This window comes from Cervus canadensis, chromosome 20, assembly GCF_019320065.1.
Source record: "Cervus canadensis isolate Bull #8, Minnesota chromosome 20, ASM1932006v1, whole genome shotgun sequence".
Classification (NCBI taxonomy): domain Eukaryota; kingdom Metazoa; phylum Chordata; class Mammalia; order Artiodactyla; family Cervidae; genus Cervus; species Cervus canadensis.
Window position 1 is genome coordinate 56,844,755 of NC_057405.1, and position 17,242 is coordinate 56,861,996.

Sequence of the window (17,242 nt, forward strand, 5' to 3'; positions counted from 1 at the left end):
GACTCCTGCTTTCTTTCCAAAATGTGTTTTATATTATGGTTTTCATCAAAATGATTTTTACAACAGCTGCTCAAATATATACAGTTGTAATTGGTTAAAAGTTTTAAGAAACAGTATTGAGCACTATGAAGTACCTTCATTTCAGAAAGGCTTAAATCTTATATATATATATTTGTTTATAGCCTATTCACTTCAGCCCCCTGAGAGTATGTCTCCAACTGCTGCTACAGAGGCTTATTCAAAAGCTTTAGCTGTTTGCCATGGACCACTGGACCACTATGACTTTCTGATCAAAGCTCGTGAGCTAAAGGATGATGAGCATCAAAGAAGAGTCATACAATGTCTGCAGAAACTGCATGAGGACCTTAAAGGATACAGGATAGAGGAAGGCCTTTTTTCTAAGGTAAGATTTGTGTCATGTTAAAGATGGAACAGTTAAAAGTGTGAGCATTTTAAAAATGGATTAAATGCAATTGGGTGCAATCATAAAAGAGCTTGAAAATTTCCTACCAGTTCCTTTAAACAAGCTCTGTTGGGTCCCCATTTTTGACCTCTTGATGTTCTATAGCTTTCTTTTACCTTCAAGGGGATTCAAATAGCTTCATACGGAAGTAGTAAAAAGAATACCTAAAAAATACCAGTTACAGTGAAAACGTGTATGCAATTCAAAGCTTCACCCTCGCTCTAGCTCAGGCCTGACCTGGGATCAGTAGTAGAGAAGAGGGAGTGACTTGTTCTTTTTTCTCGCCCCTTCTCTCTCTGCTAGCTTGGCTTCCCTAGGGTCAGAATGAGGGGGATAGAAGATTAGAGTGAAACAGCAGTCTTGAGTGACTTAAGGGCCGTTGGTGGTAGATGCTGACATGCTAGCTCTCTGTGAGGAGCATTGTGTGCGTTCTTCAGGACCCCCATGAGGACCTCCCGCTGCCTCACTGTGACCGACCTGCTGTGACTCTAAGGAACAAACGCCTCACAGCACAGCCTTGTGGTGCGGGGATGGCCTTGCCCTTGCACTTATTTGCACGTAGCCTTCTTCAGTGGGGTCCTTTCAGGACAGCTGTAGCCAGGTCACCTTTGTGGGGGTCTCCTGAGACCACCCAAGTAACACAGCTCCTTCCTCCAAACCCTACTGCGTGGGCAGCGTCGGTCAGTCTCCTGCCCTTGGACTTCTGCAGATGTAAGAAGCAAACCCCAGTGTCTGTTCTGTATACCCCTGTACTCCTGGGGACACATACATGTCCGGTTCTTCTGTGAACTCTTTCACACCCTACTTGGGTAGCTGTCTGCAGATTTTCTCCACGTACGTGAGCATCCAGCTGGGGAGAGGATGCCCATTTTGCCTTAATTCTAATCTGTTTGGATGTTTCTCTTGGGGACCCCTTGCACTTGATGTGAGGTTGGTTCATCCAGGGGAAATGCCACAGGATTCTTTACCCAGCTGACAATTTTCTACCTTGATTACTTTGGTTGTGGGGCTGTTTTTTTCTATCTACCCCCCCCCCCCACCGCCGCCTCTTTTTAAGGAATTCCTGCATATTTACAACTAGTGCCTCCCTTTAGTGTACAGGGGGACCTTTTTCTCTTGTCCTCAGCTTTGAGTTTTTGCTGAAGTTCTGAAACAACAGGGAAAACTCCCATACCTTGTCCTGCTGTAGCAGCTCTGTTATCAGTGGTGTCATCCTTGAATTATGAGGGATGTTAATAGTAATGAGAGTTAGAATATGGTTCACCCTAAGAAACTAGTTTTCCTTTAATTGACTGACCAAACTACTTACCCTCCTTAACACAAATATCCTTTTATTATAAAGTCTTTATAAGAAAGGTACTGTATAACAATATAACAATAACAATATAACTATAACAATAGTACTTTATTTATAAGTTCTACTGAAAGTAATTTTACTTTTTAAAAAGCACTTGAGAATGTAACAAAATAGTTTTCTTTTTATGTAAGGAAAAACACTGCATTGTATTAACATGTTTTGGTTAAAAACAGTAAAGTGTTATTTAGGCTTGAGAAAGAAATGGAGATGTAGAATGAGATTATAAAAGAAAATAGCAACAAAGGGCATCTCCATCACTCAGCCAGGCCTCCCAGAGCCTGCACCAGCTTTTGGCACCATTCTCAGATGGCACCATAGTAAAGAATCCACCTGCCAATGCAGGAGATGCAAGAGGCATGGGTTCAGTCCCTGGGTTGGGAAGATTCCCTGGAGGAGGAAATGGCAACCCACTCCAATTTTCTTTCCTGGAGAATTCCTCAGGTGGAGGAGCCTGGCAGGCTACAGTCCATGGGATCTCAGAGAGTCAGACACGATGGAGCAACGGAGCACAGTGACTCTGAAAGCCCTGATGACGGGCAGGCAGCGGGCCCTGCTGGTTCTCCAGTGCCCTGCCATTCATAGTGATCTGTTTGCTCTTTACTCCTTCTCCCCATTCTCTTTCCCACTCTATTCATCCTACCAGCTGCTCATTTCTTTTCCTGTATCTGTGGTTTAAGTTCCCGAGGAGGAATCTGAGAGGCCACCCAAACACTTCATCCCTGTTTGGGCAGACGTTTCACACCAGTTTTCCAGGGGTGCTAGTCACCACAAAGATCGGCTGTCTGTATAAGGTGCTATCTGGTGCTCCCGTGAGCAGGGAAGTTTCCCTCAGAAGTGGACTGTGCGGCTGGGCGCCAGGGTGTGGTGGCTGGTCCAGCACCATGGTCGTGGGAAATAACGATGAATTATCCCTTTTGATGGCCGACGTTTTCTCTTTCTCTTGTGTTCCCAAAAGTTTATGGGTGAATCAAGAAGTAAGAAGTTTGGAAACCATAGATTGCTTAAGTATTGCATACTTAATTATAGTTTGTATTACAGGAGGTCTTCCAAATAAAATAACAACTCTGTTATGTGTCCTAGCCAGGAGACAAGATGTTTTACTTCACAGATTTTTGTTGTTATCTGAAAGTTAAAATTTCTATCATGACTTTTGTATCTTATCCCACCTTTGATGTATGAATTGGCTATGCTGAACTGCCTCTAAATAGCTGTTTAGCAGGAAGGAAATGCAATACTTTACTATCTAGAGGCCCTTGTTTTATTGTGTAATTCTTATGTAAGGAGGACATTTGACAAGTCAGGTAGTTTCTAATATGTCTAGTGAAAGCTTGTATTTGTTAATCCCAATGCATATGTGAATGAATATTTAGTAGATTGATAAACATCTTTTTGTGGTAGTATTTGTCCTGTCATTTCTTAAACCCACAAAATATTTAGCATTGCAAAAGACCCAAATAACAAATTTAGCCTGAATAAAACATGTAAAACTTCAGTTTTGAAGATTATAAAGATGCCACAAGACTATTTCTTCTAAAAATACTGACATGCCAATTATCAGAGAAGGAAAATTTAAACTGTTAGATTTTCCAGCAATAGAACTTTGCTAGTAGTGTAGAATCCCTTTTTTTAAAAAAATAATTTTATTTATGTCTGTGCTGGATCTTTGTTGCTGTGTGGGCTATTCTCTAGTTACTGTGAGATGGGGCTCCTCTCTAGTTGCGGTGTGTAGGCTTCTCATTGTGGTGGCTTCTCTTGTTGCAGAGCACAGGCTCTAGGGCATATGGGCTCCAGTAGTTATGGCCCGTGGGCTCAGGGCTCAGTAGTTGCAATTCCTAGGCTCTAGGACACAGGCTAAAGAGTCATGGTGTACGGTCTTAGTTTCTCTGCAACATGTGGGGTCTTTCTGGACGGGGATCAAACCCATGTCTCCTGCATTGGCAATCTGATTCTTTACCACTGATCCACCAGGGAAGCCCAGTATGTACAATTTTTGATTTTCATAAATAGGGTTTATAATTTCATGGACATTTGATTCTTCCCCCAGCTTTACTGAGATATTATTGACAGATAACATACCTAAGTTTAAATTGTGCAGTGTGATGATTCATACCTGAATACATTGCTAAATGATTCCATAATAAAATTAGTTAACCCCTATATTCCCTGACATCGGAGAAGGCAATGGCACCCCACTCCAGTACTGTTGCCTGGAAAATCCCATGGATGGAGAAGCCTGGTAGGCTGTAGTCCATGGGGTCACTAAGAGTCGGACGTGACTGAGCGACTTCACTTTCACTTTTCACTTTCATGCATTGGAGAAGGAAATGGCAACCCACTTCAGTGTTCTTGCCTGGAGAATCCCAGGGATGGGGGAGCTTGGTGGGCTGCCGTCTGTGGGGTCCCACAGAGTTGGACAAGACTGAAGTGACTTAGCAGCAGCGGCAGTAGCAGCAGCAGCATATCCCCTGACATAATTACTATTTTTCTTTGTGGTGAAAACATTTAAGATCTACTCTTCTGACAACTTTCAAATATTAATATACTACTATACTATTAATTATAGTCACCATGCTGTACATTAGATCTTATAGTTGGGAGGTTGTACCCTTTGACCAATATTTCACCATTTCCCCTGCCCCACAGCTCTTGATAACCACCATCCTATGAGTTAGGCTCTTGTAAAATTATGCCTGTAAGTGAGAACATACAGGACTGTCTTTGTCTGACTTAATTTCAGTTAGCATATATGCAGATTTGATTTTGTTTTTGATACAGATGTTTAAATATTCACTTTGGTGGACTTAAAAAAAATTGTACTCCTAAGAAACGTTCTGTAAGGGTAAGCCATAATGTTAGAATAAAATGCACATTCTTCGCAAAATGCTGGGGTTATTTATCAGTGAGGAGAATTGGTGGCAGACTATTAGGCTGCTTTCACCTACCTATGTAACAGTGTTTTCTCTAGTAAAAATTTGAAAAAGTTATGAGCAGATGACCATGCTATATGAGCAACAAACTAGGAAGAATGAGCATTTATGAACACTTTACTTTTGTTATCAAATAAAACTTACAACCAGGTTAATCTGACACATTTAATGTATGCATAATTGTTATTGTGCTGTGAGGTAATTAGGCATAAATGGTAAGTAGTTCATGTAAATCACTATAATTAGTATTACTTTTACACAGCCAAATCAAGCATTTCTAGAGTCATGGAGGGAAAGAATTAAACAGAGTATGGAGCTGCTCTGAAAATTTGTTTCCATTAATCAGGGGTATATAGGCAGCCAGGTTTTTTCATCTCTGGGGAGGAGACACCATAGCCAAAGAGACCTGGGAACTGGGAAGGGGAGCAGGGGTCAAAATTCCTTTTCCTTTTCTCTTGCTCTTCACAAAATAATTTTGTTTTTCCCTAATGAGAAATGATTATTTCAGATTTTCTTTTACAACCTATTATGGTCTTTTATTTGGATACCTCTCCTTACTCTCCTAAGAACAATGCATGTAGCAGGTAGAAATGACCTGTGCTGCCTTGAATTCAGCTGGTGTAAGGTCTTGGTAGCTTTCTGTGATCTGGCTCCTAACACCTGGCAGCCGTGAGCTAGATACCTGGAATGCTGTGCTGTGGACTTTTCTCTCAGGAGATGCAGGAGACCCATTGTCTGGATCCCTTCAGTTATTTATCCAAGACTATCCAGTTTGCTGGTTTTTCCTCAGTTCCTTCTTTCTCTCCTCCAGCTAAGGAAGTGAGCCCTTACTCTCTCTGTTCCTTTTCTTAAAACTGACATTTCCTATAGGTGATGTAGGTTGAGCAGTGTGATTTAGGTAAAGCTTCCCTGTTCTCTGGTAATTTAGCATTTAGAACATAATAAGCAGCATTGACTTTGGAGTAGATATCTATCACCACAGCTTTATTAAAGACTGGAAATATTTTTAAATGCATATTTTTTTGGTATCGAATTTTTATGAGAGCCAAAGCAAAAGATTATGTCCTAACCCAATGACAGCTTTATCTGTAAGGAAGCAAGATTGGGAGTCAAACTGCATTGTTTTTTGGGAACTTAACACATGCCAAAGACTCATTTATGTCTGAAATTTGAGAAAAAGAGTGTAATGGGCCTGCTTCCATCTCCAGAATAATTAACAAATGTATTCAATTACATTTTAAATTTTGTCATGGTTCCAGAGGTAAAATTATGCTGTCAGTGTAGATGAGAATGTCTATTTTTGTTTTTTTTCTTCCAGTTTTATTGAGATATATTTGATATATAGCGTTATGTAACTAAGGTGTAGGCCATACTGATTTGACTTACATGCATGCGTGGGTGCTAAATCACTTCAGTCGTGTCAGACTCTTTGCGACCCTATGGACTGTAGCCTGCCAGAGGCACCTCTGTCAGTGGGATCCCCTAGACAAGGATACTGGAGTGGGTTGCCATTTCTTCCTCCAGGGGATCTTCCCAACTTAGGAACCAAATGTGCATCTCTTACGTCTCCTGCGTTGGCAGGTGGGTTCTTTACTGCTAGCGCCACCTGACTTACATGCACAGTAGAATGATTACCATTGAAGTCCAGTGACCATCCATCATCTCCTGTAGATACAAAACAAAGAAAAAAAATTTTGTGTGTGTGATAAGAACTCTCAGGATTCACTCTCCAGACAACTTTCATATATAACATGTATCAGTATTAATTATATTAATCATGTTATACATTATATCCCTGTTATTTATAACTAGAAGTTTGTACTTTTGGACTGCCTTCATCCATTTCTCCCCCACACGCCCTCACTAGATGAGAATATCTTTTATAAATTCCTTAAAGTAAATTAAAAGAAAAGGGGAATAGCCCTAATGTCTTAAGATAGGAATTTTATTGTCGTTGTCAGCCAAAACTGACTACTTTAGTTATGGCAGCAGAGTTATGTAGGCCATAAAGAGGCATTAGAGTCATGGGATCTACGTTGAGATTTTGGTCAGGTCTTTAGATCAGGGGCTGGTGAATATTTTCTGTAAAGAACCACGTAGGAAATCTTTTAGATTTTAGGGGCCTTATGATCTCTGTCACAGCTCTTCAGTTCTGCCATTGTAGTCAAAGTAGCCATGGATAATACATAAATAAATGTATTTTTATAAATATTTATTTATAAAAACAGATGTCAGGCTGGGTTTAGCCCACAGGCCATAACTTGCTGATCCCTGCTATAGACGGATGACTGCTTCCTGACTGGATTTGAGGGTGGTGGGAGACCATTAATAGTATTCAAGTTCTACCAGAAATGTACTTAGTTAGGTTTCCAGTCTAATTTTCTGTTACTTTCCTATATATATATCTGCCTCTAGTCAACAAAACTATTCACTGATCGCTTATTATATAGACAAACAGACAAGTGGAACAAAATAGAATACATGGAGACCTGATATACCATTGAACTGGCACTGAAAATCAGTGGAAAAAGATGATCTAGTCAGTAAACAGGGATGACACAATTGATTATCTTTGTGAAAAGTAAAATTAGATATCTGCCTTTCTGAACATAAATTCCACAGAATCAGTGTCCTAAACTTAAAGTGGAACTTTAAAACTTCTTGAATAAAATATAGAGGATTATCTTTGTGACTGTGGGGAAAGGAAGACCCGCTTATACAAAAGCTTAAATTATAAAGATAAGTTGGATACATTTGACCCTACTAAAATTTAAAACTTATAGTCAACAAAAAACACTCTAGAAAGGTTAAAAAGCAGACCACAGACTGGGAGAAAATATTTACATCAAAAATAATTGACTTAGGGAGGTGGGAGCAAGGGTCAAAAGAAAGCTGACATATGTATACCTATGGCTTATTCGTGTTGACGTATGCCAAGAAACCAACACAATATTGTAAAGCAATTATCCTCCAATTAAAAATAAAAAAATTGACTATAGATTGCTATCTAGAATATATAAAGAACTCCTACCAAAAAGAGAAAAAAAAATCAAAAAAGCTGGTAGAAAAATGATCAAAGAAGAGTCTGTTTTGGGGGAATAAGTAGTAGATGCCACAAAAAGATAAGTAAATCAGAACATATTTTTAAAATGAAATGTTCATTCTGAGGAAGAAGGGCACAAAACCGGGGGGGGGGGGCATCAACTGTATCTAATTTTTTTTAAATTTTGGAATAAATATGTCAAAATATAAAGATTTGTAAAGCTGAACGCTAAGTAACCAGGTGGTCAATATTTTCTCCAGTTTAGCCTATTTATAATATTCCATAATAAAATTATCTTTAAGTGTAATTGTGAGATATTTCAACAGGTTAGTTGATTTTAAAAAATAATTTTAAGGAAATTATAACTTTCCCTGATAATATAATTCTACTAGTTCAGCATTTGCTTCTTACAAATAGGCTGAGGAAGGGCAGAAAGTACTCAGCAAAGCATAGGAAGTATCTCAGTAAAAGGTTTTTGGCTGAGTGAAAACCTCTATTTGGAAATGAGAGAACTATAAAGAAAAAGCATTTCTAACCCATGCTATCATCTCCAGTGGAGATGTGCAGATGTTAGGACCTGAACACTGAATGTTTATTTCAGGCCAAAGTGCCACAGCCATGTGTAGCTTTTTCAGAAGTGTGAAGCATAGCTCCAATTGCATCCGTAGTCCCTTCATGGCAATGAAAAGCACCACAGAGCTGCCTTCAGTTAACTTTGCCCTGATGAACCACAAAAAGTCCCCGTAAGTATTTCTCCCTGAATCACACTGCTACCTGGCAGGGGTGGCTTGTCAGCAGAGCAGATACAGGTAGCGTTGCCTTTTCCTCCCGTTTCCTCCCATTCAGTTTCCTCTCATTATCCATGCTGTATCAATAATGATATTTATAACAGATAACCTGGTTAGGCCATTCTTCTGCTTAAGGCTTCCCACTGCCCTCCAGATAAAGTACAAACTCATTAGCGTGTTCTGCATTCTGCCTAGTTCTTGAGAGCCTACCTGGTCCCTGCCTCTTAACCAGCCTCATCTGTCTTTGTTATCAGCTGTCCCCAGCTGTGACAAGTTACTTAAAGATTTAGATAAGACAGGGACCTTCTCTTGCCTCTGGGTCTTTTTTAAGGCTGCCTGTCTCCCCATCCTTTTAATTATGGCCCATCTCACATGGCCTACCTGGTGACCACACATTTCTTTAGTACGTACTATGTCACTGTTTTCTGGATTGCCTAGATCTGCAGAACTTAGTTCACTGCCTGATACAAAGTAGGTGCTCAATGTTCAATTCATGTCTCTGGAATAAATGAAAGAAAAAAAAAAAAAGATTTGAATGAATAACAAAGCAATCACTGAAGATTCACAAAATACTTCTCTTCTGACTCTGAAGTCAGTTGCCCGTGAACCTATCCTTATGTCTGTGTGAGAGTGTAGGTGTTTTTGTGAGTTTTACATTCACTTGCTTCTCTGGGGACATGTTTGTGTTCTCATTTCCTCCATAGTGCCAGTTCTTTGAAAATCCAGGAGAATCCTGGATGGCCATTTTAATCCCTCAAATTCAGAACCTCAACTGGGTTCAGACTGGGATATTTTCCACATCTTTCTTTTGATAAACTCCAGGTCAGTTTGAAAATTATACTTATGTCCTGGATGTCCCTCTGAACAAGTGGTTGACTTGGAGTAGGTCACACCTAAACTAGTCCAGAATTTGAATTCAGTCAGGAGTGAGTAAACTGGAAGGATTTGCTGAGAAATTAGCTCATTTGTCTGACATGTATAGGCGCTTAGAAATGCTTGTTACTTGAATGCATGCAGCATTAAAAAGTCATTTGCATCTTGCAATTCTGTTGTAATCAGAAATTGAGCCATTTCTTAGGCTAGTTGTTTTAGAGATTTAAACTCACCCCCCACCCTCCTCCCGCTCGTTATTTAGCTACTTAAAGGCTTAATTATACTAGTAAACGGAACAAATTGGTGTACTTTAGGTTACAAGGGTTCTTTTGCAAATCAGCTGAAGGCATTTAAAAAAAGATTTTCATTTAAAGAGAATTTATGGGTGCTAACATATAGTTCAGTTTTTTAGTTTTTAATGGTCTTCTTAGAAACCTGAAGTGATCTACTTTTATCAAACAGTGGTTTATGTTGAGAATGATATAATGCTTGTTTTTAAAAGATGTAATTATGTTCAGCATTCCAGCTGGAATCATTGTTTCTGATTCTGTCATTTTGGGAGATAATAGTGGAATGGTGAGGGGTGTGTGGAGAAGCAGGAAAAGTAATATTCCTGCATTTTAAACAAATTTAAAACTCTTTTTGTTTTAAAGCACCACCATTATTATCTTAATTGTCGTAATGGAAATTATGTTTGACTAGCAAGTGGACAGTAACCCAGAAAGGTGGAGGACATGCTATTTTAATTTACAGCTCTGATGAGAATCACCTTGGATTATTTTTAATGCTTGAATTGAATAAGGAACAAAGGATCAAGTTAGAGTGATTAAATCAAAGTATTTGGAATGATGGATGACAAATGTTTATTTTGCAGAAGTTAAAGGAATAGTTTTGAAAGCAATTGTCTAAAATGCAAATATGTAGATACTCTTGGAATAATTTAAGACTTAGTTCAAAAGTAAAAGTAATACAGTAATTAATCACTTTTACAAATTTTGTGTTTTGTTTTACCCAACTTTTTATTTTGGAAAATTTCAACAGTACCCTTAAAGCCACTTAAAATGGTCAACATTTTGCCGCATTAGGGTTTTTTTCTCTCAGTATTTTCTCTTTACTCATCTGAAAATAAGTTGTAATATTGAAACACTTGACCTCCAAAAACATCGTTATGTATCTCCTCACAAGGACCTTTCCCTGCAGAACTGTATTACCATTATTGCACCAAGAAACATTTTTTTTATTGGAATATAATTGCTTTATAATATTGTGTTAGTTTCTTCTGTACAAGGAAGTGAATGGACTGTATGTGTACATATATTCTCTCCCTCTTGGGTCTCCCTCCCCTTCTCCCTCCATTCCCACCCATCTAGGTTCTCACAGAGCACAGAGCTGAACTCCCTATGCTATATAGCAGGTTCTCACTAGCTATTTATTTTATGCATGGTAGTGTATATATGTTAGGCTTAATCTCCCAATTCATCCCACCCTTCCCTTCCCCTACCTGAGTTCCACATGTCTGCTCTCTATATCTGTGTCTCTCTATTCCTGCCCTGGAAATAGTTTCACCTATACCGTTTTTCTAGATTCCACATACATGCATTAATATACAACATTTATTTTTTTTCTCTTTTTGACTTACTTCACTCTGTATGACAGACTCTGGGTCCATCCACATCTCTACAAACGATCCAGTTTCATTCCTTTTTATGGCTGAGTAATTTTCCACTGTATATATGTACCATATCTTCTTTTTTAAAAAAATTAATGAATTTTGTTTTTGGCTGGGCTAGGTTTCGTTGCTGTGTGCAGGCTTTCCCTAGTTGCTGGGAATGGGGCCTACTCTCAAGTTGCAGTGCTTGGGCTCCTCATTGCGGTGGCCTCTCTCGTTATGGAGCATGGGCTCTAGGGCGCTCAGGCTTCTGTAGTTGGAGCTCGTGGACTTAATTGCTTCCCGGCATGTGGGATCTTCCCAGACCGGGGATGGAACCTGTGTCCTTTGCATTGGCAGGCAAATTCTTAACCACTGGGCCACCAAGGAAGTGCCTGTACCATATCCTCTTTACCCATTTACCTGTTGCTACACAGTCAGACATTCAGGCTGTTTCTATGTCCTGGCTGTTGTAAATAGTGCTGCAGTGAACACTGAGGTACGTGTTTCATTTTGAATTACGCCTAGATTTTCTCAGGGTATATGCCCAGTAGTGGGATCCCTGGGTTATATGGTAGTTCTGTTTTTAGTTTTATAAGGAACCTCAATACTATTCTCCATAGTGGCTATATCAATTTAATTCCCACCAACAACGCAAGAGAGTTCCCTTTCCTCTACACCCTCTCCAGTATTTATTGTTTGTAGACTTTTTGACGATGGCTATTCTGACGGGTGGTTAGAATGTGGTACCTCATTGTAGTTTTTTTTAAAAACATATATTTGGCTGTGCCAGGCCCTAGTTGCCACACTCAGGATCTTTGATCCATCTTCCTTGTGGCATGCGGGATCGTTGGTTGCGACATGTAGGATCTCGTTCTTTGACCAGGAATTGAACCCAGGCCCTCTGCAGTTGGAGGGGAGGCTTAGCCACTGGACCACCAAGGAAGTCCCTCTCATTGTAGTTTTGATTTGAATTTCTCTAATAATGAGCAGTGCTGAGCGTCTTTTCATGTATTTGTTGGCCATCTGTATGTTTTCTTTGGGGAAATGTCCATTTAGGTCTTCCACCATTTTTTGATTGGATTGTTTGCTTTTTTTTTTTTTTGACATTGAGCTCCATGAGTTGTTTGTATATTTTGGAGATTAATCCCTTCTTGCTTCACTTGCAAGTATTTTCTCTTAACGTTGATGCAGTGATATATAAAATAGGGTCACTCAATTTAGCAAATAAAGTCCAGATAAACTTGAATTTCAGATAAATAATGGTTTTTTAGTGTATGTATGTCCCATGCAACATTATATGATGTCAGTGTGAAACTCAAATTTAAAACATCCTGTGTTTTATCTCATAAAGTAATTAATATGGGCTAAATATGAAGCCCATATTTAAATTTCTTCAGTTGTCCCCCAAATGTACTTTTAACTATGTGTGTGTATGTGACTCCAGTAATCAAGTTTTACATTTGACTTTGTCTAATAAAATTTTGATAGAATAATTATCAGGTATTTACTTTAAAAATATAAACTTCATGTTCAAAGGACTCTTTGTGTGAAAGTGGGCTTTCCATGTATATGAAATTAAAAACATTAATTTTTACTAAATTTAGTGGTTTGGAGTGTCATCACCAAAATGTATAACAACTAGGACCCCAAACACTTGTGACATTAGCACATTTCCTTGTTGGACGACTTGCAATTTAGTCATATTGTTTAAAAAAATTTTAATAACATTGTTTCTGACAGCTGCTTTTCTTGTTATCCTCCCTTTTGATTTAGTATTATAGTATTCTGTTACTTATTGTAGTAAGTCTCCTAAACTTGAGATGCTCTCTTGACTCGTTACCTGTGAGTTTAGTTGTTTTTTAGATGCCACTTAAGAGTTCATACGTTGTCTTTCTGTCTGATTTATTTCTCTTAGCATAATGCCTTCAGTGTCCATCAGTGTTGTCCCAAATGTCAGAATTCCTTTCTTTTTTAATGCTTGAATAATTTCCATTATATATGTGTGTGTTTAACACTTAGGTTGTTTCCATTTTTTGAGTATTGTAAATAATGCTGCAAAGAACAGGGAGTTGTAGATATCTCTTTGAGCTAGTGTTTTCATTTGGATAAATATCTAGAAGTGGAATTGCTAAATCATATGGTAGCGCTATTTTTAATTTTTTGAGGAACCTGCATACTGTTTTCCACAGTGGCTGTACCAATGCACATTCCAACAGTGCACGAGGTTCCCTTTCTCTACATCCTCAGCAACACTTATTTCAAGCAGGGGCTCCTCTTTGGTTGCAGTGTGAGGGCTTCTCATTGTGGTGGCCCTTTTATCATGGAGCATGATCTCTAAGCACGTGGGCTTCAGTAATTGTGGCATGTGGCCTCAGTAGCTGCGGCTCCCGGGCTCTAGAGCACAGGCTCAGTAGTTGTCACACATGGACTTAGCTGCTCCGAGGCACGTGGAATCTTCCCAGAGGGATCAAATCCATGTCTTCTATGTTGGCAGGTGGATTCTTTACCACTGAGCCACCAGGGAAGCCCTGGAGATCTTCTTTATCTTGCCCTCCTGATTATTTTGACTTTGTGTTCAGCTTGGCTTATGTCAGAGAAGCAAACTAGCATCACATCTATGCAGCGTAGCGCCTAGAAGACAAGAGCTCTTTCACCTAGAGATTAATAACAGAACTCTCCGTGGCTGAACTTAGTCATAAGCTTACCCCTGAAACTGTCATCTGGTTGTGGAGGATAGAGTGGGGAGTAGGACTATTCTCATCCAAAAGACATGCTTGCTGCACAGTTGTGTAAGATTGTTAAGAGTCTGAAAGTCCTGAGGAGTACCCCTCCATTTTGTCAACAAATCTATCTCACTGGTTAGTTTACTCTGTGTCTGAACAATTCTCTAGAACCTTCTTAGCTCCCTTCAAACTAAACTACGCTTCCCGCACCACTTTCAACAGATGTCTACATCTTTATAAAGAGAAAACAGAAGGCATTGTGTTGGACCTCCTTCAGCTTCCTATATGAAGTTGCAATCCCAGAAGTCTGGGTGAATGTGAAGGAATGTGAAGGAAAGTCAGTATCTTAGTATGAGTTTTTTTCTGTTTTTAGCTATCCTTCCATATTTATTTTTAATTTTATTCCATTAGGTAGGAGTACAGTGATTCTTTGGAATATATTGAGGTTTCTTCTATTGCTTAGAATATGAACAGTATTTGAAAATGTGCTCCCTGTTCTTGAATGTATTCTTGTTTTGTTTGGTAGAGTTTATATAGATATGAAATAGCTTAAGTGTACATTAATGTTCAGGTCTTTGAGAGGGGTGTGTCAAAGGGTGTGATGCTTCTTCTTTCATGGTCCATAGGTTTGGATAGAGGTGGGTATCAGTGCATGAAGTTTGCAGTCTTCAGTGTGAGTGAGTGGGCCTTGTGATTAGGCGTGTAGAGGTGGGCAGTGGATGGGAGCTCCCCTATGCTGTGCCCTGAATCCAATAGATAAGGAAGCAGCAGGGTGTAGAGTTGGTGTGGCTTACCCAGAGTCATATAGCTAATAAGTAGCAGAATCAGAATTTGTACCAAGATCTTTTCAGTTCAGCTCTATTACTCTTCCCTTGTGGAGGTAGGCGATAGTTTCCCACTATCATCCAACATCATCCTTATGCTTACTATCTGCAGAGTCCATAATACAGTATCACTATATCCCTATCAAAAACCCATTAGAGAAGGTGTCATGATCCTACTTCACAAATTCCCTAAGATATAGTTAACATGACAAATTTTACAGCTGGTCACTTGAGAAACTTACGTTCAGATTTCCAATTTTTTGTCTAGTGTGAAGTGTGTGAATTTTAGAGGTTGGGCATGTATCAGAGTTCTGGTAGGAAACTGTTCACAGCAGTTTCAAATAAAGACTGAATCAATAAATGACTTAGAGAGTCGTGGGCAGGGCAGTCCTAAGGCAGCAAACAGGGCATGGAGGAGTGAAGGAGTAGCCTGCAGAGAGCTGGAGCTGTGGCCCGAGGACCTCATGGCTCTGGAGGGAAGCCTGTCTGCCAGAGACACAGCCTTGAAGCAGGGAGGCAGTGGGAGAGAATGACCAGGCTTTCTCTCCACCCTCTCCCTCCTGTCTCCTACAAGAAGTGCCTTCCAGAGGCTGAACCCAGCTAGCAGCCTGCTAGCAGCCAGCCAGCAAGATTTCCCCCTAGGGAGGAGAGCAGGACATCGGAGGCTTGTTGGAGGGTGGAAACATGTGGCGCATCCCAGCACCTAGGAACTAGGCCAGGGTGGCATGCTCTGAGACCTAAGAACACATTGCAGGAAATTAAAACACTGAGAAAGGGAATTTAATGGACCTGAAAAATAGGGTAAATTGTGAGAAAATGTAAATTAGGAGCATGTAAATGATGTGGGTTCCTGTGTAGTTATTTTGAAGAAACTGTGTGAACCTAACTCTCCCTCAATTCACTACGATGAATAAAGAACTTAGAAACTTCTTTAGGACCCATTTTACAGCCTTGTAAATAGTTTTACTGTTCTCCATTCAGTCCTCTGACTTTCCCATTAAAGTACAGACTTTTAATCCTTTGAAATAATTTCAATAATTTTTGGAAGACTCAGATTTTATTAGGAGAAAATCAGCTTGCCTCTCCAAGTGAAAATACTTGGTGTATATAATACAGTTTAGATGGGTGATATCTAACATTTTTCATTAGGGGAGTATCCATTGTGTTTATCAATTTCTTTGGAGTAAAATCTTTCTTTGGAGTAAAATCTGAATCTTAAACAGTATTTATGCTGTACTAGATATCTGTGATTTCACATGTTTGAGAATCTTTTCCTTTGGTACTCTATAACCATCTGGTACCTCTTTATCATCTTCTAAATGTTGCCTTAAATATATAAATTATGTATGTAATATATAATGTAGTATGGTGGTGGTGGTGGTTTAGTCGCTAAGTCGTGTCCGACTCTTACAACCCCATGGACTGCAGCCTGCCAGGCTCCTCTGTCCATGGGATTCTCCAGGCAAGAATACTGGAGTGGGTTGCCATCTCCTTCTCCAATAATGTAGTATAATATTTTCCAAACTGTTTTTTCAAAAATACATGAAGTTTGGGAAAAACAGAAGAGAGGCCCAAGTGAGATATATATATATATATATATATATATGTATATACATATATATATATACACACACACACACATGTATTTGTATATACACATATATGCATATATATGTGTGTGTGTTTTTAGCAGCACTGAGTTGTAGCCATGTCATCTTTCCTCCCCCTTCTTTGTTAAATTTTTGCATTGAATTTCACTGATTCAGCACATGTTGATTATATTCTGACTAGACCCTGGACTATTTCTGCAAATTATGTTTAGTTCAGTTCAGTTCAGTCGCTCAATCATGTCCTACTCTGCAACCCCATGTACTGCAGCACACCAGGCTTCCCTGTCCATCACCAACTCCCGAAGCTTGCTGAAACTCTTGTCCATCAAGTCGTTGATGCCATCCAACCGTTTCATCCTCTGTCATCCCCTTCTCCTCCTGCCTTCGATCTTTCCCAGCGTCAGGGTCTTTTCCGATGAGTCAGTTCTTTGCCATCAGGTGACCAAAGATTTGGAGTTGCAGCTTCAGCATCAGTCCTTCCAATGAATATTCAGGACTGATTTCCTTTAGGATGGATTGGTTTGATCTTGCAGTCCAAGGGACTCTCAAGAGTCTTCTCCAACACCATGGTTCTAAAGCATCAACTCTTCGGCACTCAGCTTTCTTCACAGTCCAAATCTCACATCCATACATAACTACTACAGAAACCATAGCTTTGACTAGATGGACCTTTGTTGGCAAAGTAAGGTCTCTGCTTTTTAATATGCTGTCTAGGTTGGTCATAGGTTTTTTTCCCAAGGAGCAATCATCTCTTAATTTCATGGCTGCAGTCACCATCCACAGTGATTTTGGAGCCAAAAAAAACTAAAATCTCTCACTGTTTCCATTGTTTCCCCATCTTTTTGCTGTGAACTGATGGATAGGATGCCATGATCTTTGTTTTCTAAATGTTGAGTTTTAAGCCAACTTGTTCACTCTCCTCTTTCACTTTCATCAAGAGGCTCTTTAGTTCTTCTTCGCTTTCTGCCATAAGGGTGGTGTCA

At 39.5% G+C, this 17,242-nt stretch overlaps 1 protein-coding gene across 6 annotated transcripts in view; it reads left to right on the forward strand.

Annotated features, from left to right (window-relative positions):
- AFG1L (AFG1 like ATPase) overlaps positions 1-17,242 on the forward strand; it is a 189,356-nt gene that overhangs the window by 25,585 nt on the left and 146,529 nt on the right. For all 6 annotated transcript variants that reach the window (XR_006263997.1, XM_043439635.1, XM_043439637.1 and 3 more), the window contains exon 2: positions 183-403. Coding sequence is in view for 5 of the 6 variants with exons in the window: in XM_043439635.1 (XP_043295570.1) it covers positions 183-403 (221 nt within the window). In the remaining variant the exon portion in view is untranslated. The remainder of the gene's footprint in view (positions 1-182; positions 404-17,242) is intronic.